Below are 21842 nucleotides of genomic sequence, written 5' to 3' on the forward strand. Positions count from 1 at the left end.
AAAAAGAACGTAGAAATAGATTTTTAAAGAATTGAAACTGAGGGCATATAAAATCATAAAAAGGATAATACTTTTTCATTTGCAGGATAGGTAATTAACAAAATTAAATTTTCTACAACTTTATTTTATGACCTTCTCATAGAACGAGCGGTTTTGCCAATATTTTGGTTCAAACGGGAGCAAAACTAAAAATTTGAAAATTTCGGGAAAAACTGACTATCTTTGAAAGGCCACAGCTTAGTAATAAGGTTTAGAGAGCTGCGGTTAGGCTTAAATTGTTGCAAATTTAATTATCTTTGTAATTTTGTTAATTACCTATCCTGCAAATGAAAAAGTATTATCCTTTTTATGATTTTATATGCCCTCAGTTTCAATTCTTTAAAAATCTATTTCTACCTTCTTTTTGTTTTTCAGATATTGTGAGTGAACTATTTGTCTCACAGACTTTGTTCTATGCTCTAATGAAAGAAAATTAAATGCACTACAACATTATTATACGAACTTCTCATAGAACGAGCGGTTTTTGCCAATATTTTGCTTCAAACGGGAGCAAAACTAAAAATTTCAATATTTCCGGAAAAATGAACCATCTTCGAATGGCCACAGTTTAGTCGTTATAAGGTTTAGAGAGCTGCGGTTAGGCTTAAATTGTTGAAAATTTAATAACCTTAATTTATGTACTGAATCATACTTGTCGGAAACGCATAGTTTATGACTTTTAGAGCAAAAAGTGAAAAAAGTCCAAAATTTTCGCAGTTTATCACGTGGTGCGCAGCGAGCACAACTTTTTAGAAGTTGCAAATTGGGATTTACATCACCCTAACTGATCCAAACAACATACCAAAAATTCAAATCTACATCGTGCTTTGCGAATTTAGGGTTTTTTAGTGTCGATTTCTACTGGCCTACTAGTGTGTTATAATATTATGTGTGATCATACCTTGAATTTGAAATGACTTTGTATCTCAAAATCTTTCAGGAACGGGATATATCTCTATTATTATTAATTAGATATGATAAATGAATTACCTATGCATAATTATAGGTATGTACAAATATTCTCTCTAATATTGTGTACTAAAAATTCTTTCTCAGCGGATGCTATTGTTATTAACCTTTTTAATCTGTATAAAAGGCTGACAACAAAGGTCAAATTGAATAAAGAAAATCACTTAATTGTGTGAAAAAGTAAAAGAAATATTTTTACGTTAATGTTTCGTTGTTATCTTATAGCTGGTATAGTTTAAAGGAATTTTTCGTAACTCAGATCCCCGGAGGCAAAGGTTTACTTTTCCTGGAATACGAGTCTGCCAATCTTCGAATATTTAGTTATTCAAAATTATATTAACGAGGCGCATGAAATAATAACTCCTTAAAGCGCACATCACCAAACGCTTTATGTAAATCCCCTTCAGATGTATGCCAATCATGTTGAGGTAAAGAACAGATTATAATACACTTCTGCACAGCTTTCCTCCCGCGGCTTCGCCCAAATATAATAAAACCTTCCTCGACAACCACTCCATCTTATTAAAAAAACATATCAAAATCTATTGCGTAATTTTAAAGATCTAAGCATATAAACAGGCAGAGAGCGGATAGCGACTTTGTTTTATAATATTACTAGTGGTCCGCCCCGGCTTCGCCCGTGGTACATATTTAGTATCCTATGTCCTTCTCCTGGCTCTAAACTACCTCCCTGCCGGCTAAATCGGTTCAGCCGTTCTTGAGTTATAAGTGGAGTAACTAACACGACTTTCTTTTATATATATAGATGTAGTGATTTTACAATGAAAATGAATGTAAGTTATTGTTCAAAATATTTAATAAAACCCACTTTATACAACACAGAGAACTCTTCTTGCAAATTATTTAAAACAATGAGATTAGAATAACTTTTGGAAAGCATGAGAGAAAAGATCTAATTTCAGCCGTCTCGGATCAAACACTTGATCTTGGATATACGCTAATTGTAATTTGTTTTAGTAATTATCGAAGAAACCTAACAATATTTCTTAAACAATAGCTAAAGAAGGGCTAAAATGATTTATTACACAGGTACTATTACATAAACTTAGATACAAATATAAACTGACGTAGAAGAGGTTTATGCGAAGGAATAAGATTTCGTTACTAAATTGAAATTAGTAGCTGAGAGTTATTAATATGCAAATCCACTAAGAAATAGTGATTTTCCTGAGTCTGGTTCTTTATTTTATATTTAAGTTTATAAATATTTTAATTATGTGTGATATTTATCGACTGTCACATCTAAAACTATACTAATATATCAATTCGGTTGTTAAAATTCACCATTTACATTTATTTTCGCAAACGCACTTGAAAAATCTTATAATTCTGCCTCCAAAGGCTTAAGTTATTACAATAAAAATATAAATTTACAAGTTGTACTTCTATTAAATTTCAGTATCATCTCTTAAACTAAGTTTCAAGTTGTAGTAACTCAATAAACAACACAAGGGTTCTTTAACGTCCTTGGTACTTTGGGATAACAAATGCGTTTCTTTAAAATAAACATTCGTACAAATAATAATAATAACATGTTAAGTATTATTTAATACTTTTTAGGGAAAACGAAGAAACAATGGCATGCAATACTGAATAATGTACATAAATAACTTTTTATTTAGTAACAGCTTAGTTGAAAATCAGAACATATATTTGTCTTTATTATTTTGTAAATTGACTAATAGATTTAAATTTTAGGCGACCGCGGAATCTAGAAAAAAAAGCATTCTAGTACCTATTAAAATAAATATAGAATTGGCGAAACAATCGGGTAACAAAGATATGGGTAATATCACGTAATATTATATAGAAAACATATTCAAATTTTTCGAAGCAAATAACAAATAATCCTTTCATATATTTCGTGTTGAATGTCAGAGATGTCGGGACAATATGGTTAATTTAAAGAATAAAAAGATATTCGATAATTTTATCCGTATTCGGATTGACATATTTTTTGTACATAGCAAGTATATAATAATAAAAATCTCTGTTTCGGATTTGTTTGGCTATTTTTTTCGTCTTTACTCAAATTGCCTTTGCGTATTATATTTGTGTCACGCACGCAATACAAATATAATATCCAAAATTTGTAGGTAAATACAATAATTAGAAAATTTGTAACAATACCTATGGCATAAAAATAAATAGCCTTACATTTCGCTACTTTATTATTTCTGTGCCAAAATTTTATTTTTAATAAAACTCTAAAGTAGAATACAGTAACTATTTAATGTGTCTAATTCTAAGGAATCAAGAGCATTTTCTGACTGTGTACAAAAGCCCCCTATTATTTTATAAACTTTTAAATCATGTTGCGGCCACATTATGACTTCCGTTTTTATTTTCTTCGAAAACAAACTGCAATACACATGCTAAGGGCTAATTAAATTTAAAATGTAAGGGTGTAAAGTTTTACCGTTAATTGGAACTTGATTAAGCACCACCAAATGTATAGTTTGATCTTCATATTGGACTTGTTTACTTAGGATTTCAACGAAGGTTCTGCGTTATAAATCAATGAATACTTATAACACTACGTAGTTAGTGCCGTACGGCCTCATACAGTTTTAAAATAAACAGAGTAAATATACTAAAATTAGTAAAAAAAACCCATCAATGAATCAATAAACTTACTTCTTAGTCGTAAATAATATTTATAAATATTCATAAAACGCGAAAATATACTTCAAGAACGGCACAATATAATTAACCCCTTTTACTTACGAAGTATTTACATGGCTTCCAATGGAGAATTTTTAAAGGAAGGATCATTTCGTCCACGTGCGAGTATCAGTGTCAGCCGCAAACAAATAACAGAGCGAAGCCTTTTAAAATCCTGTCTTTGTAACACACTTACACATTAAATGCATGTACATGTGTGGAACATGATATTGGAAGTTATGCCGATTTATTATAGAAGGAATTTAATACAAAAATTCGTCGAAACATAATATTGCTTACTAGTTACTACCTATTTTTGATTGATATAGCATTGTTTGAGTTTGATGCTTTTCGTATATTGCATTAGAATATTGAGATTTTTTCAACAATATATCCTGTTTCTGGTAATAAAATATTATTGATAAAATGAAAAGGATGAATCTCTTTTTCTTTCCTTTATTAATGTATTTTAAAATAACTATCTAATGAATTAATTAAAACAAAAAATCTGCACGTAGAATAGTAATAAAAAACGAAACATTTTTATCCTATCACACGTTATCGATAAAAATATATACTCTTCACTAACGAGATGGCCTTTCAGTTCAAATAAATTTAATATTTATCAAAGTTACACCTTTTGGTTGCAAGTTCATAAAAAGGTATTGTTAAGCCGTGTTTGAATAGCTCTAATGAAAGAGAGGGCTTTAGTTAAGGGGAGGTGCTTTCCCGCGCCGGTGCAGTCCTCACTTGTGCACCCTTATTCAGTTCGCATCGAGCCTTTGTCAGAGGTGGTCGTGTACTCCTCTGTGAAAACACGCCGATAAACTTTTCACGGAACCACGTGTATCGTAGGCCAGGAGTTGACCGCTCCCTTAATCACTTCCTTGCGTGTTCGTTTTATCATAAGAGCGTTTATAATGTGTTTTGTTTGTAAAAATGTTTTCGCATCTAGGTAGTTGCAGGTATCGCTTTCTTAATCTTGTTTTGATTCGACGTCGAGCTACACAATAATGTGTGCGCGATGTTAAATATATTTTTAAAGCTTTCTGTGGGGGAATTGTAGGTTATTAGAGAACAGTAAAGTTATTTAGGTTAGGTACCACATATTGGTGGTTAGAGAAAGTGTAAAAATGCACGTTCTATGTTATTTACGAGTTCGAAAAATAAGGAAGATATTACTGGCGCTGATGATTTTGGATTGGCTGTTCGCCAGGACCACGGATGCTACTGCACGTAAGTATTTTTCAAGTTTTTTGTATGTTTATATATTCTTCTAAGAATATTCTTTCATTAACAACTCTTATATCAACATCATTTTGTGTCTTCAAAGTCCTCATTTTATTTGTTACTATCTACGTTTTGTATTCAATGTATATTATTTATTTGAATGAAGTAATAAGGTTAATGTATCTTTTTAAAAGGGTTGTTAACAAAACGCGAGTCCTTTTGAAAGTACAAAGATCACAAATAGTTCTATAAAACTTTAGTGCTACATATTTGCAATTGATCTAGGTTAGTTTATTGTATAACCAACTTCAAAACATTCATGGGTCGTATCTAAATATAATTTCATCCAACTTTGAATGCTCTTACATCAAACAATCATTCAAAGAATTTGACTCTACATTTACGAGCACGTAAAAGCTCTACTACCGTTACTTAAAAAGTAGAGCTTTGTTTACTTATGAAGATTTAGCAAAGTAATTTTGGAAATTTCTACTTATTGTTAGTTTTTTATGGAAGTAGATGTAAGGACGTAGTGTGAAGGTTCTTTTCCTTGTTATTCCTTTAATTGAAACTCTAACTCATAAATATACAAGAAAAACCTTTATGTTAACATTTTTTGTACACAGTTGCAAAACATTTATAGGTTTATGTATTCTACTCTAAAAAAGCAAAAAAATATTTTAAAGAATTTTCTCTATTTAACCAATTATTGTTGCTTAAACAAGCAATGTCGGCCACTTTATGTTTATTTAACTCATCAACTTTTAAATAGAATAAATAATAAAGGAAATTTCAAAGACTAAGGGTAAGGACTAACAAGGGCATACAAATTAAGGAAATTTCGCAAAAGTAGTCTTCTTTAAACTTTTTTAATTGTGCTTTTGAAAAATGTAAATTGTATTAAACATTTCTTTTATCTTTGTTACATTATTAAGACTTTTAAGAGTTAAATAGAAATGAATCGTGAGCTTTTGCACCTTACTATCTAATACTTTAGGTAACAACAAGTCACGCCAAACCTGTCTAGCACAAGCTTAAGAGTATTCAAAATTATTACGAACTATATGGATCATCATTTGCATTCAATCTCTTTACTACCTTATATCTGTGTCGTTTCATTTGATTGCACTGTCCAATTTTCTATTGAATTAATTTCCATTTTATCCCTTGTCATTTCCTAAGTGTCAGTCAGTCAGTTGTTTAAATGATGCGGCTGGATATAATTCAGGCCGTTATTTAAACGTCGCCATGTAATGAATAAGCTGTTTAATCAAGACTGATTAGGCTTATTATCAAAACTTAAAAACTCAAACATTTATTTATTCAATTTGACCTTTTATAGAAGCACTTTTGAATGGCATAGTTTAACTATTTACCACTGAATCGGAAGGAAGAACATGCAAGAAACTCCGAAGTCGCTCTTTTAAAATCATGACAATATCACATTTAAATTTAACATAATATGTATAAATATCATAATAATGATGCCAAAGAACTCCCACATGTATAATATCAATTGTATTGGTATTATACATGTGGGAGTCAATTGTAATTCCACTGTTTATTTCCCTACGATTTATTCCTGTAGCTCATGAACCGTGTATTCCATGGAATTTTCTTAATAAATCCCATTAGTAGCTAGTTCCAATAAAATATTTGTGATGTAGGGACGAATGATAACTATAAGGCTTCTCTTTCTACCACTTGATCGGCGATCGCGCAAATTCCTTGTTTTAATTTAATTCCGAATTATAAGAACGAAAATTACCAACTTTATTTCTCACTGAGAAACCATAATGAAGCTAGTGGTTCGCTTACAGTATAACATATAAAAAGTTCGCACAAAAAACATACTTTACCGTAAAGTTTTGAGAATTTTGTGATGCGAAGTACTTCAATACTTCCATGAAATTCCCTGGTAACTTTTGAACTGCGCGCCACAGACTGCATTCTGGAGTTTGAGCTGATATTTAACACTATATTTTTGGCATTTCTATTATATTTCTATTATTATACTAGCTGTGCCCTGCAGCTTATAGCTTTTCTCGATAAATGGGCTATCTAACACCAAATAATTTTTCAAATCGGACCAGTAGTTCCCGAGATTAGCGCGTTCAAACAAACAAACTCTTCAGCTTTATAATATTAGATTAGGTTATTGTAAAAAAAATTAAATTTCTATGCTTATTAAAATAAATTTATTTTTTATAATATAACTTATATAGTAGGTTAGATAAAGTATAAATTTTTGGTTACCTACATAAAAGTTATTTTGACAGTGCTAAATACCATCCTAGCCGCGCACGTTGGGATTAACATACGATTAAGATATAAAATTGATCGATAGTTGTTAAGCTGCTTACATTTAGCCTCAAGGTAAAAACTAAATATTAGACCTAATTATAAACGCGTCTAGATTATACTTAGTATTGAAATAAAAACGTGACATTAAATATGCACATATAAAGTGTTAAAATAGCAGTTTCTGCAAAGACGAATTGGTCCGACTAAATTCATTAATTATTCTGTCATTAATGGATAATTTACTATGAATATTTATAGGAAAATATAATATCGGCGAAAGTTTGTTTAAAAGAATGGAAATATTGAATAATTATGAAGTTTTTTTATAATTAGAATATAAATATAAAACAGAACGAATACACTTTTGTGACGCATTAGCAAACACTCTTTTATTTTAGTCGAAGGATGAAAGAAAAAAAATCTGACAATAATAATAATTTGTGGTTTAAGTTTCATTATACGTAAAAAATAATCAGTAAAAGATGTTTGATCAATTTTAAATAAAAATATGCTCCTTCAAATTTCCGTATTATAACAATGCGTAGCGCTACAGTTTTGCTACGCAGTTCTAAGTAAATTGACTACGCTACATATTATGTAGCACATGCATAATGTTCAAAAAAAAGACGTGTGGTACTCGGGGACTGCCGCGGTGAAGCTATTGCATAGCATGCCTTCAAGCCACATCTCCGTGTCCGTCGGAGTGGGGAGCGTGAGGTTTTTTCGTTACGGAATTTCTCGATTCGGTCCCCGCGCTCGAAGCCCGCGATAGAAGCTATGCAATAGCTTAATAAAATGCTAATTCTATATTTCATCTTACGATTCATTTCCTCTTCTTGGTCGTGTTGATAAGGGTCTGTCGCAAAGCTTTTTAATTGAAACAAAGTATGCTTTCATAATAAACGGATAGGTATGGTTTTTAAACATTGGTCTTTCCGTGTTTGCTACGCGAGTTTTATTTATTTACAAATTTAGATTTTTAGCGGATAGGTAAATAAATTTATTAAAGCGAACATTTTTGCTGGGTTGAATGTTTGACTTAAATATTTACTCATCGTATTATGTTTTTGTCGATATTACGAAATATATATAGATTTATCGTTGTATAGGTATACTCGCTCTCCGCCCGCGGCTTCGCCCGCGTTTTCAAAGAAAAACCCGCATAGTTCCCGTTCCCGTGGGATTTCCTGGATATAACCTATCCTATATGTTAATCCAAGTTATTCTCTATATGTGTGTGAAAGAGTAACAAACATATATACATACACATACATCCATCCTCACAAACTTTCGCTTTTATAATATTATGTAGGAAGGATTAGGGAAGAATATTTAAAATTAGCTGTCAAGTTATAATTATTAATAGAATTGATTAATTTAGATTAGAAGATACCACTTGATAATTAGTTTTTGTGATACTCCTTATGTTATTTTATATACAGAGACATTTACGTAAATTTGATTGAAAAAGTTTTCCCCTGATATTTTAAACATTGAGTTCAAAGTGACAAAAGTCCAGAACTTTATCATAAGAGTATATGTTACTTTTATGACATTAATGAAACATTGTTAACATGGTGTACTATAATCTGTAGATTATAAAAGTATAGGGAATAATAGGTAATAATAATATGTTATTACTCGTGTCCTATAGTGAAGTCCCATGTTCTCAAGTGGGGTAAGCTGCAGACGCATTATGCATACATCTGTTTCACTGATCGTTTTTCTTTAAGGACAAGTAGGTTAGCCTTCTGTGTCCTACCAGAACGAGACATTATTTTTTCTTCGTCTCCACCGAGAATCGAACCCAGGCCCCTTGGTTCAACGCTCACGCGTCAACCACTGTACCAAAGAGGCGGTCAAAAGTCTTGTACCTATACCTAACATAAAATCTTTATGCAACTCTTGTTAGAGTCATGAATTTTATAAGTATAAAACGTGACAATGAGGGGAAATTATAAGGAAATGTGCTATATTTAACATGACGGTAAAATTACTGGTCTTAGCAACTTGCGTTGAACGAACTTTTTTATGCCAGATTGGGTTAATAATTAAGTAAATCATGTGGTATTTATCACTGTCGGTAGAATTTTGAAATTATGAGCTCGGAAAATGTATTGCATACTTTTTGAAAGGGGACTTCGTTAAAGGAATAAAGAGAGGTTATATAGAAAAGGAAACGGATGCTAATCATAATAGCAAATAGTAGCATTAATATGCTATTTTAGTCTATGGAAATGGTACTAACTTCGGGTATGGATTAGGTAATTCATGCCAAATGTATGCATGCTTCTTTTTACTGTCTTTGCTAAATTGGCCGCTGAAGCAGCGCCATAGATAATTATAACACATTTTCTTGTGGGTCATATTGTTTCGTACACAAAGTAATGTAAATTTCTATGACAAAAGTATATAAATTATTTAACTCGAAAGTTTATTTATAAAGCTCATTTTTCACATCAGTATATAATATATTCAAATATTATTCCCAGTGGCCGTAATACCTGAAAATAGTTGGTGCTTTTCAAGTTTGAAACGCAAATGCAAAGTAAAATAAACAGTATCTCTGGAAGTCGTAGAATAAACACAAATATCTATTTGAGGGAACTTCGAACGTAAAATATATGCAGCTATATCTATACTAATATTGTAAAGCTGAAGAGTTTGTTTGTTGAACGCGCTAATCTCAAGAACTACTAGTCCGATTTGAAAAATTATTTCGATGTTATAACCCATTTATCGAGGAGGGCTATATATCATCACGCTTAGACCAACAGGAGCGGTGCCACGGGGTGAAACCGCGGGGCGCAGCTAGTGTCTCATATAAGCTGTTGTTGGTAATATTCAGTACTGATAATGCAATAATCTGTAAACAGTTGACGCAAATTTAAATCATTGGATGGAATATTGATGATGAATGACAGAATAATGTTCCGTGGTGAGAACATTTCTAGAATATTTTGGAAATGTTTTGTATAATTTTGTGAAAAACTCTCTGAAATGAGAATAATTAATTGCTTTTTTGGGATTTTTAATAGTAAAGGTGTGTTTTAAAGGCCTTATGTTAAATAAAATGATTGTATCTCAGGTATTCGTTTAATTAATAACAAAGGTATTGATACAATAGTTACCCGGAGCCTCATGGTTTTAAACATTGACCCAATTAAGACAAACCATTATAATTGGCATCCATTATAGGTATATTTGTGATAAATTGGTTTGATATTCCTCTAATAACCATCAATAGTGTTGTGGTTGACTAAGTTTCTCTGTAATAAATTTTGTTTTATAGAAAAGATTAGGACAACACTTAAATATGTATAATTATTTATCAATATTCACCTTTCACTTACTATTCTAGAATACTAGGCATATATTTTCACTTACACATCACAGAAATTGAGATGGATGTGTGTGACGTTTAAATAAAATAACACAAAATAATGTATCGCAACGCATTAGTAATAACCATTAATGCCCTAAGGTTAAAAAACCTACAGACTATTTTTTCTTTCTATTACGAGACTATTTATTATTCATACACGTATTTTTCAACTTACAGGAACCTTTTAAGCTTTTAAAATCACACAGAAAAATATGGAAACTCCGTACAAAAACTGCGGATTGTTTCACTCACACCTTGACGAGTTATACCATTCAAGGTGTCCCGCAGAGAGAAACGAGCAAGTTATGAATTTCACACATTTTAGATTTCTATTTTTAGCGTGACGTTCGATAAAATCAACAGTATGATAATGACTGTTATAATGAAAACTTGCAATTAAGAAGATTAGTTAGCAAGTGTTCATTAAAGAGATTTGATAAAAATGTATGTTTGTATTTTTTTTAACCTGGCGAATAATTTCTTTTGTAACTGTACAATTACAGTAAAGTGTAAACAAATATGCACATGAATAAGTTAATTCTGTTACAGTCCACTGGGACGCATGGCCGTTACTCCAATAGTCCTTTGAGATGGATAAACAATACGAACACAATGAGACCGGGCGCAGGAAAGAAATCTTATCGTTAACATGCTCAGTATTAAACAATACATCTATATATAATCATCATCATCAGCCCATAATGCTCCCACTGCTGGGACACGGGCTTCCCATAAAGTATCAGGCCATAAAACGCTGACCAAGTGCGGTTAGGCAGATGTCACATGTCGACGAACTTTTGATTCTTCGACATGTCGGTTACCTCAAGATGTTTTCTTTCACAGTTCAATATCATACAGATTATAAGGAAAAGATTATATACTTAAAAGCACGAACATCGCACCTCTATTTATGTTATTTTGCTAAAAAGGTAGTCAATTAAGTGATGTCAGGCTTCACGACGGTGGCTCGCAATTTGTCAGCGACAACACCGGAACTTTCAACGGCATAAACCACGGTTAGAACCTAACGGCCTGTCTTCATTAACGTACTTCAACTAAAATAGACGGATCAATAATATTTGGTGTAATTTTCAAAGTTCTATTTTGTTAGTTAAGTAATGGACAATTAATTATGAGGTGCGATTTATTTGTGTTATGACACGGCGTTATGAAGCTGCGTTAATTTGTAATATGTATGCAAAATCTAATTTAACAAATCCTAGTATTACTTTCTGGTTATATACGAGTAAGATGATAAAGTGTTATGTTTTTCATATTTAAATACGAAATACACTTTGTAATTAAATATTTTTCTATTTATAGTCACAGTTACTCCCTTGTCATTTTTACACTGTTAAGGTATCAACAATCAATCAAATTCCGGTGCACAAAATACAATAACTGCTTATTTTTTTAATTGATTTTTAGATAAGAATGAAATATTTATAAAGCTACAAATGCTATAATAAATTAAATATTAAATTCAAAATATACAATAATACTAAATACCTTTTTCGTCCCTAAATAAAATCTAAATAATCTGTCTAAATGTCTAGTAAACTTCCATCAAACCCCAACAGATTCTAAACCATTGAAACAGTTTGTAAATCTTAACAAATACCGAAATGACGATTTAACGCACGATTACGTTTAGTTCGTATTAACCTACATTTCAATATTCCGATTCTCGCTTCAGGAAAATATTGGATACGTAAATGTTTACCGTTTTACGATACAGGGTGTTTCGGTGTTGGATTAACTTGCGAAGATGTGAATTATGTTTTCATTGCGGCGTTATAGGCAATTTTGTATTAAGGCTGCAGTCTAGCAAAATTGCGTTTTCAACAAGTTATTTGACAATTTTTTCCCGGCTAATGAAATGATAAACTGATTTTTTTTTCTTGTTTATCAATTAGTGTTATATACGCAATGCGCGTGAATTTTTTCACATTTTGTAAAGTTACTTTATGTTACCTTAATCAGGCCTTCAAGATAAGTCTATTTCCCCCAAAGACATTTCGAGCTAAGTTTGTGCACTCACTACGTTGCAACCGATTACAATTTACACAATCTGATCAGCGCATTATTATCCTTATATAGTCGTTATTAAAAACTGCTGAACACAATTGCCGAAAAACTTATTATTTTCTTAATTAGAACGTTATAAATTCATTAAATTTCCCATTTTTTGCCTTACAAAATCTATTGATAAATACTGCTAAAAGTTATTTTTTCCATTAATTTATTCGAGTTGGTTGAAGACCAATGAGTATTAATCCTTTAAAAAAAATTTTTTTTGAATTTTGATAATTCCTTAAATATTAAAAAAATATTTAAAATAATTAGGAAAAATCCTAGCGAATTTCTTTAGTCGCGCTCCTTGGGCCGGAGCGTTCTGACGTGTGCTCTACGCTCGATTTTCCTTCATACCGAAGTGAAAGTTGCTCTACTTCATTAAATTTAATATTTTTGTTAATTGATTATTTTTATCTTAGTTTTGTGCAAATATTCGTATTTTTAAACATTTGATTTCGATATGGAAAATAAACGAAAAAAATACGCGTGTAACTACTAGAAAAAAAATTATCTTCGAACATAAAGTCAATGAAACCAAATAGATTGCAAAGGTGATTGGCAACAATTTCTTTATTTTACGGAGTGTCAGTAAAGGGATGTATATTTCTTTAAAACTAAAGTAAGCTCATAAATTTTCTTATAATATAATTTTTTTGAAGTTCCAAAAATGTTTATTTTTCGTTTGAGAAATACGAAATATAATATAAACTTGTATTGAGAACTTGAACTTCCCAAGTTCATCCGGGGAAATCCCCATACGGGGAAAATGATTTGTTTACTCCAAAATTGATCCGAGGTGTTTTAATTTTTTCTTCTAGTCATTTTCAACGTAGCGGCATGTTGTTTGATTATTAATTTTGTAACTTAAATACAGGATGTTGGTTTTATATTCTGATCTTACAGACGCGCTGACAAATTTAGTCCGCCATTTCTAGTTTAGTCTACCAACTCTAAGTACCAATATTAAAACAAATGGATTATCATCACATCATCAAAACTCAGATGTAATGGAAGATCACAATAACATAGAAAATTCAGTGGGTGTTGAGAACTAAACAAACAGAAGTAACAGAGACGCGAAGAATAAAAAAAGAGGACGAAAACGATAATTCGTTGATGCTTTCCCTTTTCGACGTATTGTTAGGGTACATCACCAATCTGCAAAAAACAAAACTGATGATTCCCAATTGCTGATTAAAAATGAAAAACAAATAATCGACAACAGTGGTGAAAATTTGCTGATCACAATGAAACATCCTTCAGTGGTAGCAGATTTACTCATTTAAAATGTATCGGTGAACAGCGTAAAGGAGAGGAGGACAGGAAAACATTATGAATGTGGATGGTGGATTGTATACAGGGTGTAATCGATAAGTATGTGCAGGCGATTGTGACGTTATTATTGCAGGTATCAAAAAACTTAAAACTGATATCGAAATTACTTTACCTAATGAGCAAAATGACAATAATAACTTTTTAAAAGTATAACGAGAAATATCTAAAAAATTTACTTTATACACTCCCATATCAAAAAGGGAAAATGGGACTAGTAGAAGTTAAATGTCTAATTCCGGCAAAAGACATGAATGCGGAAGATGCGGTTAAAAAAAATTTAATATTTGAAATACAATGCAAAAAATAACACTTTTGTCATAGATAAGAATCATGACTATTTTTTCCAAATTCAGGGACAACTAAACGTTGCAGAAGCAGAAGTCTGCTTATTTGCTGTTTGGACTGGAGTGAATCATTCGTTAAAAATAGAATATATAAAAAAGTATGTAACGTTTAGGCAAAATAAAATGATGGACCATTATCAAGATTTTACATAAATTGCCTACTGTCAGAATTGATTGATTCGAGACTTCAGCATTCGATGCCCATCAAGGACCCATCCTATATCATTCAAGCGATTGAAAAAAAAGAGATAAATCCAGTGCAACCGATAAAGCATCAGAATGCTAGCAAAAGATTTATTAGGTTTATCAATATAAATCTATATATTATACATAATATAATAAATCTGTAGAAGACGCGAAGACTGACATCCGCGCGGACGGAGTCGCGGGCGGAAGCTAGTCAGAAATAAATATATTTTGTTTTCATTTGCGTATTTTTCTATTTTATAATTTTTTAACACAAACATTACATTTTTTTTATTATATACAAAATTTGTTTATCCGTTTTATTAGTTAAACTGAACAACTTTCACTAAGAAACTTAGGTCGAAAAAAATGTATAGAGTTATGCATTTTGTATGGAAAGCTTATTTTTTTTTATATTTCGTCCAAATTTCTTTGTAAAAGTTGATCAGTTATATAAACATGAAGTTGAAGATATCAATAGAAAGTATTCGCAAATTTTGTGTACTGATAAAAAAAAATCACCCGGTGTAATTTTCACGAAAATTGTTTCAAATTGTCATTTTTGGTACTTATTACGAATATTAAATTATACGAATGATTTAATTTTTAAAAATTAAGTGGAGCAACTTTCCCTTAGTACATTTGTATTATTTACATATAGGATGACAGGATGCATTTGTTTGCACTACTAGACCAAGCCCTTAAGCCATATTTATAAACGTACGATTATGCGTGAAGTTGTTGCTACGCTACCTTTGTTTCATTTATTTATATTTATTTAACCCTTTAAAAGATGGCGGGATGAACTGGACCAATTTAATAGAGACTGGTCTACAATAGCGCAAGATCGTGATTCATGGAAGCGCTTTGGGGAGGCCTTTGCCCAGCATTGGGACACAACAGGCTAATACATACAATACGATACAAATAATAATTGTGTATGTGTAAATACTTAATTGTGCATGAAAACAAGTACATAAAGGTACAATTTACATTAAATAAAATCACAAAGGGCGGTTGTATATAGTGTTATTTCGATAAAGAATACATGCTTTAATACCATTGGAAATATGTTCTTGGATAAAAGATGCAATAACACGAGCTCAATGAATGATCGAGGTAGAAACATCCTATAGCAATAGTATTAAATAGTTGAAACATTTCTTTTCAGGCCCATATATGAAATAATTATTTATTAATATGCAAATATTCGAATTTAAAGATATATTTGTAAGAAAAAAAATCTACATGAGTATTATAATACACAAATGTAAATAATATTATAAATGATACCAGTTACCGTTTCAATCAAAACATTCCTGTCAGCCCAGGATATTTTCTTAAAGGGTCTTTATCTCATGTACTTAATATCATATATCGTTTATTAATAAAATATTCCGATAACCAATTCCATAAAATATTATTTCTATAACCAAAAGAAATGTATTTTCTGAAAACGAAACTCATGTAAATGTTTCATAAAATCTCCTAACATATCTATGACAAAATCGTTTTGTTATATTGTCAACATGCTATATGTACCCAAATTTATTTATTTATGCCTTAACATATTGTAAAAGACTCGAACGTACACCTGAAAAAGCAAGCTTATGATAAATTTAAATACAATAATAAATTGATCTCAACTACTATTCCGAATTTAATGTTTTCACTAAGGAAAGAGTTTATAAATAAACAAAAGATGAGTCCTTGTTACTTGTATAGAAATGCGAATTACTGTATACATTAAACACGCTATTTATGTGTGTTTAGTATTTAAGACAATTAGAAATTTTAAATAAAAGAACAACTGAATGTTATTTGATTATTTTGACACCTTTGATATTTTTGAGATCTTTCGACCTGGGTTGGGATAATCACAGGATTTTTTATTCCACGAATGTAATTTTATCTGGCACTAGTTGTTCCAGTGAGCTTAGTAACACTTAAATACAAACATAATAACATAAATATACAATACCAATTTATTCAATTATTTATCTTTCTACATAAAAATTGATGTAACCAAAATGATGAATACACATAAAAGATAAGTCATAAATAATTATAAATACAAAAAATAATGTAAATTTTGTAATTAAATATTAATTCTATACGTTCAATGTACTTCATGATTTCGTAATTGAAACGCAGCGATAACCACAGGCAGTTGTATGACCACGAGTGCGGTTTGACAAAAGCGTAGTGATACCTAGTTTGTTTGCATTTAATATTTTTGAGAGTTTATGGAGCCGCAGTACAAGTGGAAAGCTTCGTTATTTTATACGAACATATTATAACGATAATTACGTTTATAAAGTAGGGAATACACCTTTTTTGCGAGGATTTGGTTTAGATATACATACTCAGATGAAATAATAACGACTTCAAATCCAACAGTTTTCAACTGTTATTTTCCTACGGCAAAGATCTGTATGTTTTTGGTAGGTTATGGGTTCTGCGCTTAATTCTGCGTCATCGTCATGGTAATGTTATGAAATTATTTGTTGTAATGTTATGTAATTATATTTTCATTTCTTTCGGTAGTTTATAGAAATTTCGAATGAAAGCATTAAATGTTATTAAACCAACGATAATGATGCTATGAAAAATTATTTTAAAAACATAATATATTTTATTTTTCTCAATAAACGTGAAAAGATTTTGAAACAATCAGAATATAGTCGGAAGAGAGTCGGAAGTAAAAAATATCTTGGTATATTCTCTCAAACCTGCATTGGACAGATAAAGCCACAGATGTCATATCGATTTATATAAATTGTTTGAATCTGTACGTATTAAAAATGCGGTTTGTTTGTATCGCCAAAACTCGAGATTGGCTGAACTAATTTAGATCTTGAAGTAATTGTGGAAGTAAAGTGGAGGAGTTAAATACATAGAGCCATGATATCTACTAAGTAGTAACGGAAGTATTTTTATAGATATAAATATGTGGGTGATACGAAGGTTACCGGCTCATTTAGTATAATAATTATATAATAATATTTTAACTTGTTATCATTTTAAAGTAGCTCGATATCTTATATATAAAAATGAATCGCAAAATGTGTTGGTAAGCGCATAACTCGAGAACGGCTGAACCGATTTCGATAATTCTTTTTTTATTATATTCCTTGAAGTACGAGGATGGTTCTTATGTAGAGCAAACGTAAACATGTACCACGGGCGAAGCCGGGGCGGACCGCTAGTTTATAATATTACTGAGAAAATATTAAAATAAACTAATAATTGAAATGCTTTTTAATTTACTTGCACAACAAAACAATAGCAAATAAAAATAACTCTAAAATATCAATGAACACGATCGTACACAAAACAAATGAATTTTAATAAAAATAAATTTAATTATATTAATTTGATACACATTCTTGGATGAGAGTGTATTTTTGACAGCAGGAATTTATCGGAAGTTATTTGTAATATTATGGCTGCGATTTCTATTTCGTTATTATATTATAAATAATTGTTGTTGTTGAAATGCAATAGATGTTAAGTACCGACAAGAGCATGTTATTTATTTCAAATATTCTGGTTAACATGAAACGAGGTATCAAAGCTTCATTTATGTTTTTAATATTAATTTTTATTCGGTATCGGTGTTTAGTAGTAGTTAGAAATATTTGTGATTTCTACTTTGTAGAGAATCATTCCGTAAATAAATGTTATGTTAGTTCTTATTTATTAATTTCCATGACCTTTCAATAACCTTTCATTATATCTATTTATTTATGCCGTGGGAAGGGAAACTGAATCCTTATTTAATATTAAATTGCGAATGTTTATTAGTCATAGAAAGGGCAAAAGTTAAGTTTGCGATCTGGCGTTATGTATTTATTATGTAGATATTTCAGGCATACACAGAATAAACGATGAATTTATCGATTTGAATGGATTTCAATACATTTTTAGAGCGTTTAGGACTCAGTGGTTTCCTAACCCCTAACTTTTAGGAATAGTTAGGAAACTTCAATCTCGTATATTATGGTCTGAAACATGGCTTGATTAGGAAAAATAGTATGTTGATATTTGAAATATTTTGTAAATATGTTTTATACAAACCTAGGATACAATTTTTTGCCAGATTTAGAACACACTTATATAAATGAAAGGAATTTGAAATATTGAGCCGAAAATTTGAAAACTGTAATGGTCCGGGAGCCAGCAGCAGATTTTATGACCAAGTTCCTCTCAAGCGGTAATTAGTAAAATGCATCAAAGTATAGTATTATGAAGCCTCGTGAACGTCAGCTGGAGCTCGGTTGGGGGGAAGAGCGGTTGTAGCCTCCCGTATCAGCTGACGGTTTTTCCACCAAGATACAGCCAGCTGACATATATATTTATCCACAGTTACATATAAGCTATCATCAGGTAAATTTTTGTTTGAGAGGAAATAACGGAAAATAAATTTTTCTTTAAATTTAACTTTCATGTTCGAGACACCAGCTGACGTATAATACACCATGTTGTAACCAGCTGACTATTTTTTTTCGTTGAGATATTGGGTTAGCTACAATTTGACAAATTTTTAGCTGAGAGGAAATGAATGAATGAATGTATTTTTTTTCCTATGTGCGTGGGAGGCTACAACCGCTCACCCCCCCCAACCGAGCGCCAGCTGACGTTCACGAGGCTTTATAATACTATACTCTCATGCGTCTGACGAATTATCTCTTGAGAGGAAATAGTTAACCAAATTTGCACCTGGCTCCCTAACCATAAATTGTGTTGTAGATAGATTTGGGTGCTAATAATTTTAATAAATAAAAAAATCAATTGATGTTTATGGACTGATTTATTTGAACTAAATAGGATGAGTAGTACCTATGTAGTTGTGTATTTTATATTTAAAACAAATGAATACTAAATATGTTATAACGATAATATTAGCTTACAATGTATATTTATTATTTAACCTAAACATAATCAGAATTTGTTTTTTCAAAATTATGTTATAACAACAAAGATGGGGTTGAGTTTAATTGTTGTTGTTACTTCTCTGTTTATTATATTAAAGTTTGTAATCAATACAGTTTGGAATTTATGGCTTATTGATGTTTTCTAATATAAGGTTATTTAAATCTCTCAATTTTATTTTATAAATAAGAAAAATGTTTATTTTATAAATCCAACTAAATCTCGACAGTAGTTTTACATAAGAGAAGTAACAAATATTGTTTATAACAAGTCTTTGAATCTATACTTAATATTGTAAAGCTGAAGAGTTTGTTTGTTTGTTTGAACGCGCTTATCTCGGGATCTACTGGTCTGATTTGAAAAATTCTTTCGGTGTTTGATAGCTCATTTATCGAGGCAGGCTATAGGCTATATATATCATCACGCTAAGACCAACAAGAGCGGAGCACTGTGGGTAAAACCACGGAGCACAGCTAGTTATTTATAATAAATTACAACAAGACTATGATTATTGATAATCTTGAATAACATGCATCACAACCCGACAAAACTCTTTAGCTTCGGCTTAGAATTCCATTGCACAACGACGTTTGCTCCTAAGCAGAACTGTTCAGTACTCTTTAAAATGGTCTATATTTGAACATTTGTTGCAGACGAGCCTGGTTTCAGCGGACCGATAGAAAACGTGACTGCACCGCTGGGTCGCGAGGCGATCTTAGCGTGCAGCGTGCATAACCTCTCAACGTACAAGGTACTATTATTCTTTGTATTGTTCCCGGTAGACTGTGACTGGCATATCTATAGCATTACAAATTCAACTATCGCATTCCGTTTTCAATTTGCTGAATGTTGGTAGCTGTTTGTATTTTGGAGATGCCACGAGATGCGCTGTTAGAATGTTGGTAGTGAAAACTGTTTGTGAGATGCGTTTAAGCTTTAGATTGCCTTACAGGGTAACTACATAATATGTTTGTCAGAGATCGTCAGCTTTCTACTGGTTTAGGCTGAAAACCCCCACGATAGTTGCTATGTGGTTGTCAAAGTAGTTTGGAAATAAAAACTTCTTTTGTTGAACACTTTTTGATAGGGAAAAATGTTATAGAGCTCAGAATTTAAATAGTACTAAGTTTTCAATTCTATAGCCAATCCTAGGACTGCTTACTTTTTTGGTTACATATGCATTATAATTATATACATGGCACTGGCTTATTTGATTAATTTGTTTTAATATTTAACTTGTTTGTAACCATTAAATGTGAATATTTATGACAAATAATTGAATTCTCTCTAATTTGATTTACAACGTGTAGCTTTTACAGATAATGTATGCTGGTTAAATTACGTTAATGATAATATTTGGACTCCATGATACGCAGTTAAATAAATAAAAACAGCCTTTTGTTGTTAATCTGCTGATTTTTGTAGGAAAAAATTAAAATAAGACGTTTGTACATAAAATTTAATATATTGTTAATAAATACGTATTTTCCCTTAGAACCTGAATTTAAAAATAAAGTAATCTCTGTTAATTAAATAAGACCCATAGAGCTAGTAGTCTCGCGAAGCAATGTTGATGTGGGCATTTATGGCTTAAATTTTTTAACATCCTTCTTTTTTTAGGCTGTATAATTTCGATAGTCAACGAAGAGTATCAGGCTTAATGTAGCCTAAATTATCAAACATGTTTAATAACTCATGTAACATAAAACCGAAACGTATTCTATTATTATTCTACCGACAAAAATGTGTTATGCACATTAATATTACCATGAATGCAGTTGGCATTCTGATGAATACTAAAATAATTTAACAGACATTAAAATTAGCTAGTGGTACATTCGTACATGTTACACAAATATGGTCAGTATGCGCATTGTTTGCGAAATGAAAATTTGCCAAATATTTCATATATTATTAGATATTTGATGGTAACATTCCTCAAAAAGCTTAGGTACAGGTAAGGCTCATGTGTTGCATAGATAATAGACATTACGGAGACTCTTTATAATACTTACGATTTACGGAAAAGCTAGAAATACAAAGCACAGTCATTTTTACCTTTGGTTATCAAGTGTGCATCTTTTCCATTTTCTATAAAAGCTAGTTTCTGAGAATAACGTTATTACTTATTAGGTCTCTAAAGCTGAAGAATACTGCATTTTACAATCTCAAAAGAATTTATGGTTTTTATTTATTTTTTCTTTTATATTTTTTACTCCCTTTTATTACTATCAATATGTGTTCTTTATTTGTTAAAGTCAATTTAATGAATTTTCATATTATAATTTGTCAGTTTGATCATGTATTGGTTAAATAAAAAAAAATCTTTATTTATAAATTTCGTATTTCTAATA

The 21842-nt window shown here is 30.9% G+C and overlaps 1 protein-coding gene across 4 annotated transcripts in view; it reads left to right on the forward strand.

Annotated features, from left to right (window-relative positions):
- LOC149485030 (opioid-binding protein/cell adhesion molecule homolog) overlaps positions 1-21842 on the forward strand; it is a 40232-nt gene that overhangs the window by 7520 nt on the left and 10870 nt on the right. For 2 of the 4 annotated variants that reach the window (XM_089699733.1, XM_089699735.1), the window contains exons 2-3: positions 4760-4929; positions 20142-20239. In XM_089699733.1, coding sequence (XP_089555859.1) covers positions 4827-4929; positions 20142-20239 — 201 coding nt within the window. In that variant the 5' untranslated portion in view covers positions 4760-4826. Of the gene's footprint in view, positions 1-4420; positions 4930-20141; positions 20240-21842 lie in introns of those variants that run through there. The other 2 variants (XM_089699734.1, XR_016316162.1) reach the window with 2 other exon arrangements.

The sequence above is a fragment of the Colias philodice genome, chromosome 10 (genome assembly GCF_061535455.1).
Source record: "Colias philodice isolate Cphi_HAF_F1 chromosome 10, ilColPhil1 Martin Lab GWU primary, whole genome shotgun sequence".
Classification (NCBI taxonomy): Eukaryota; Metazoa; Arthropoda; class Insecta; order Lepidoptera; family Pieridae; genus Colias; species Colias philodice.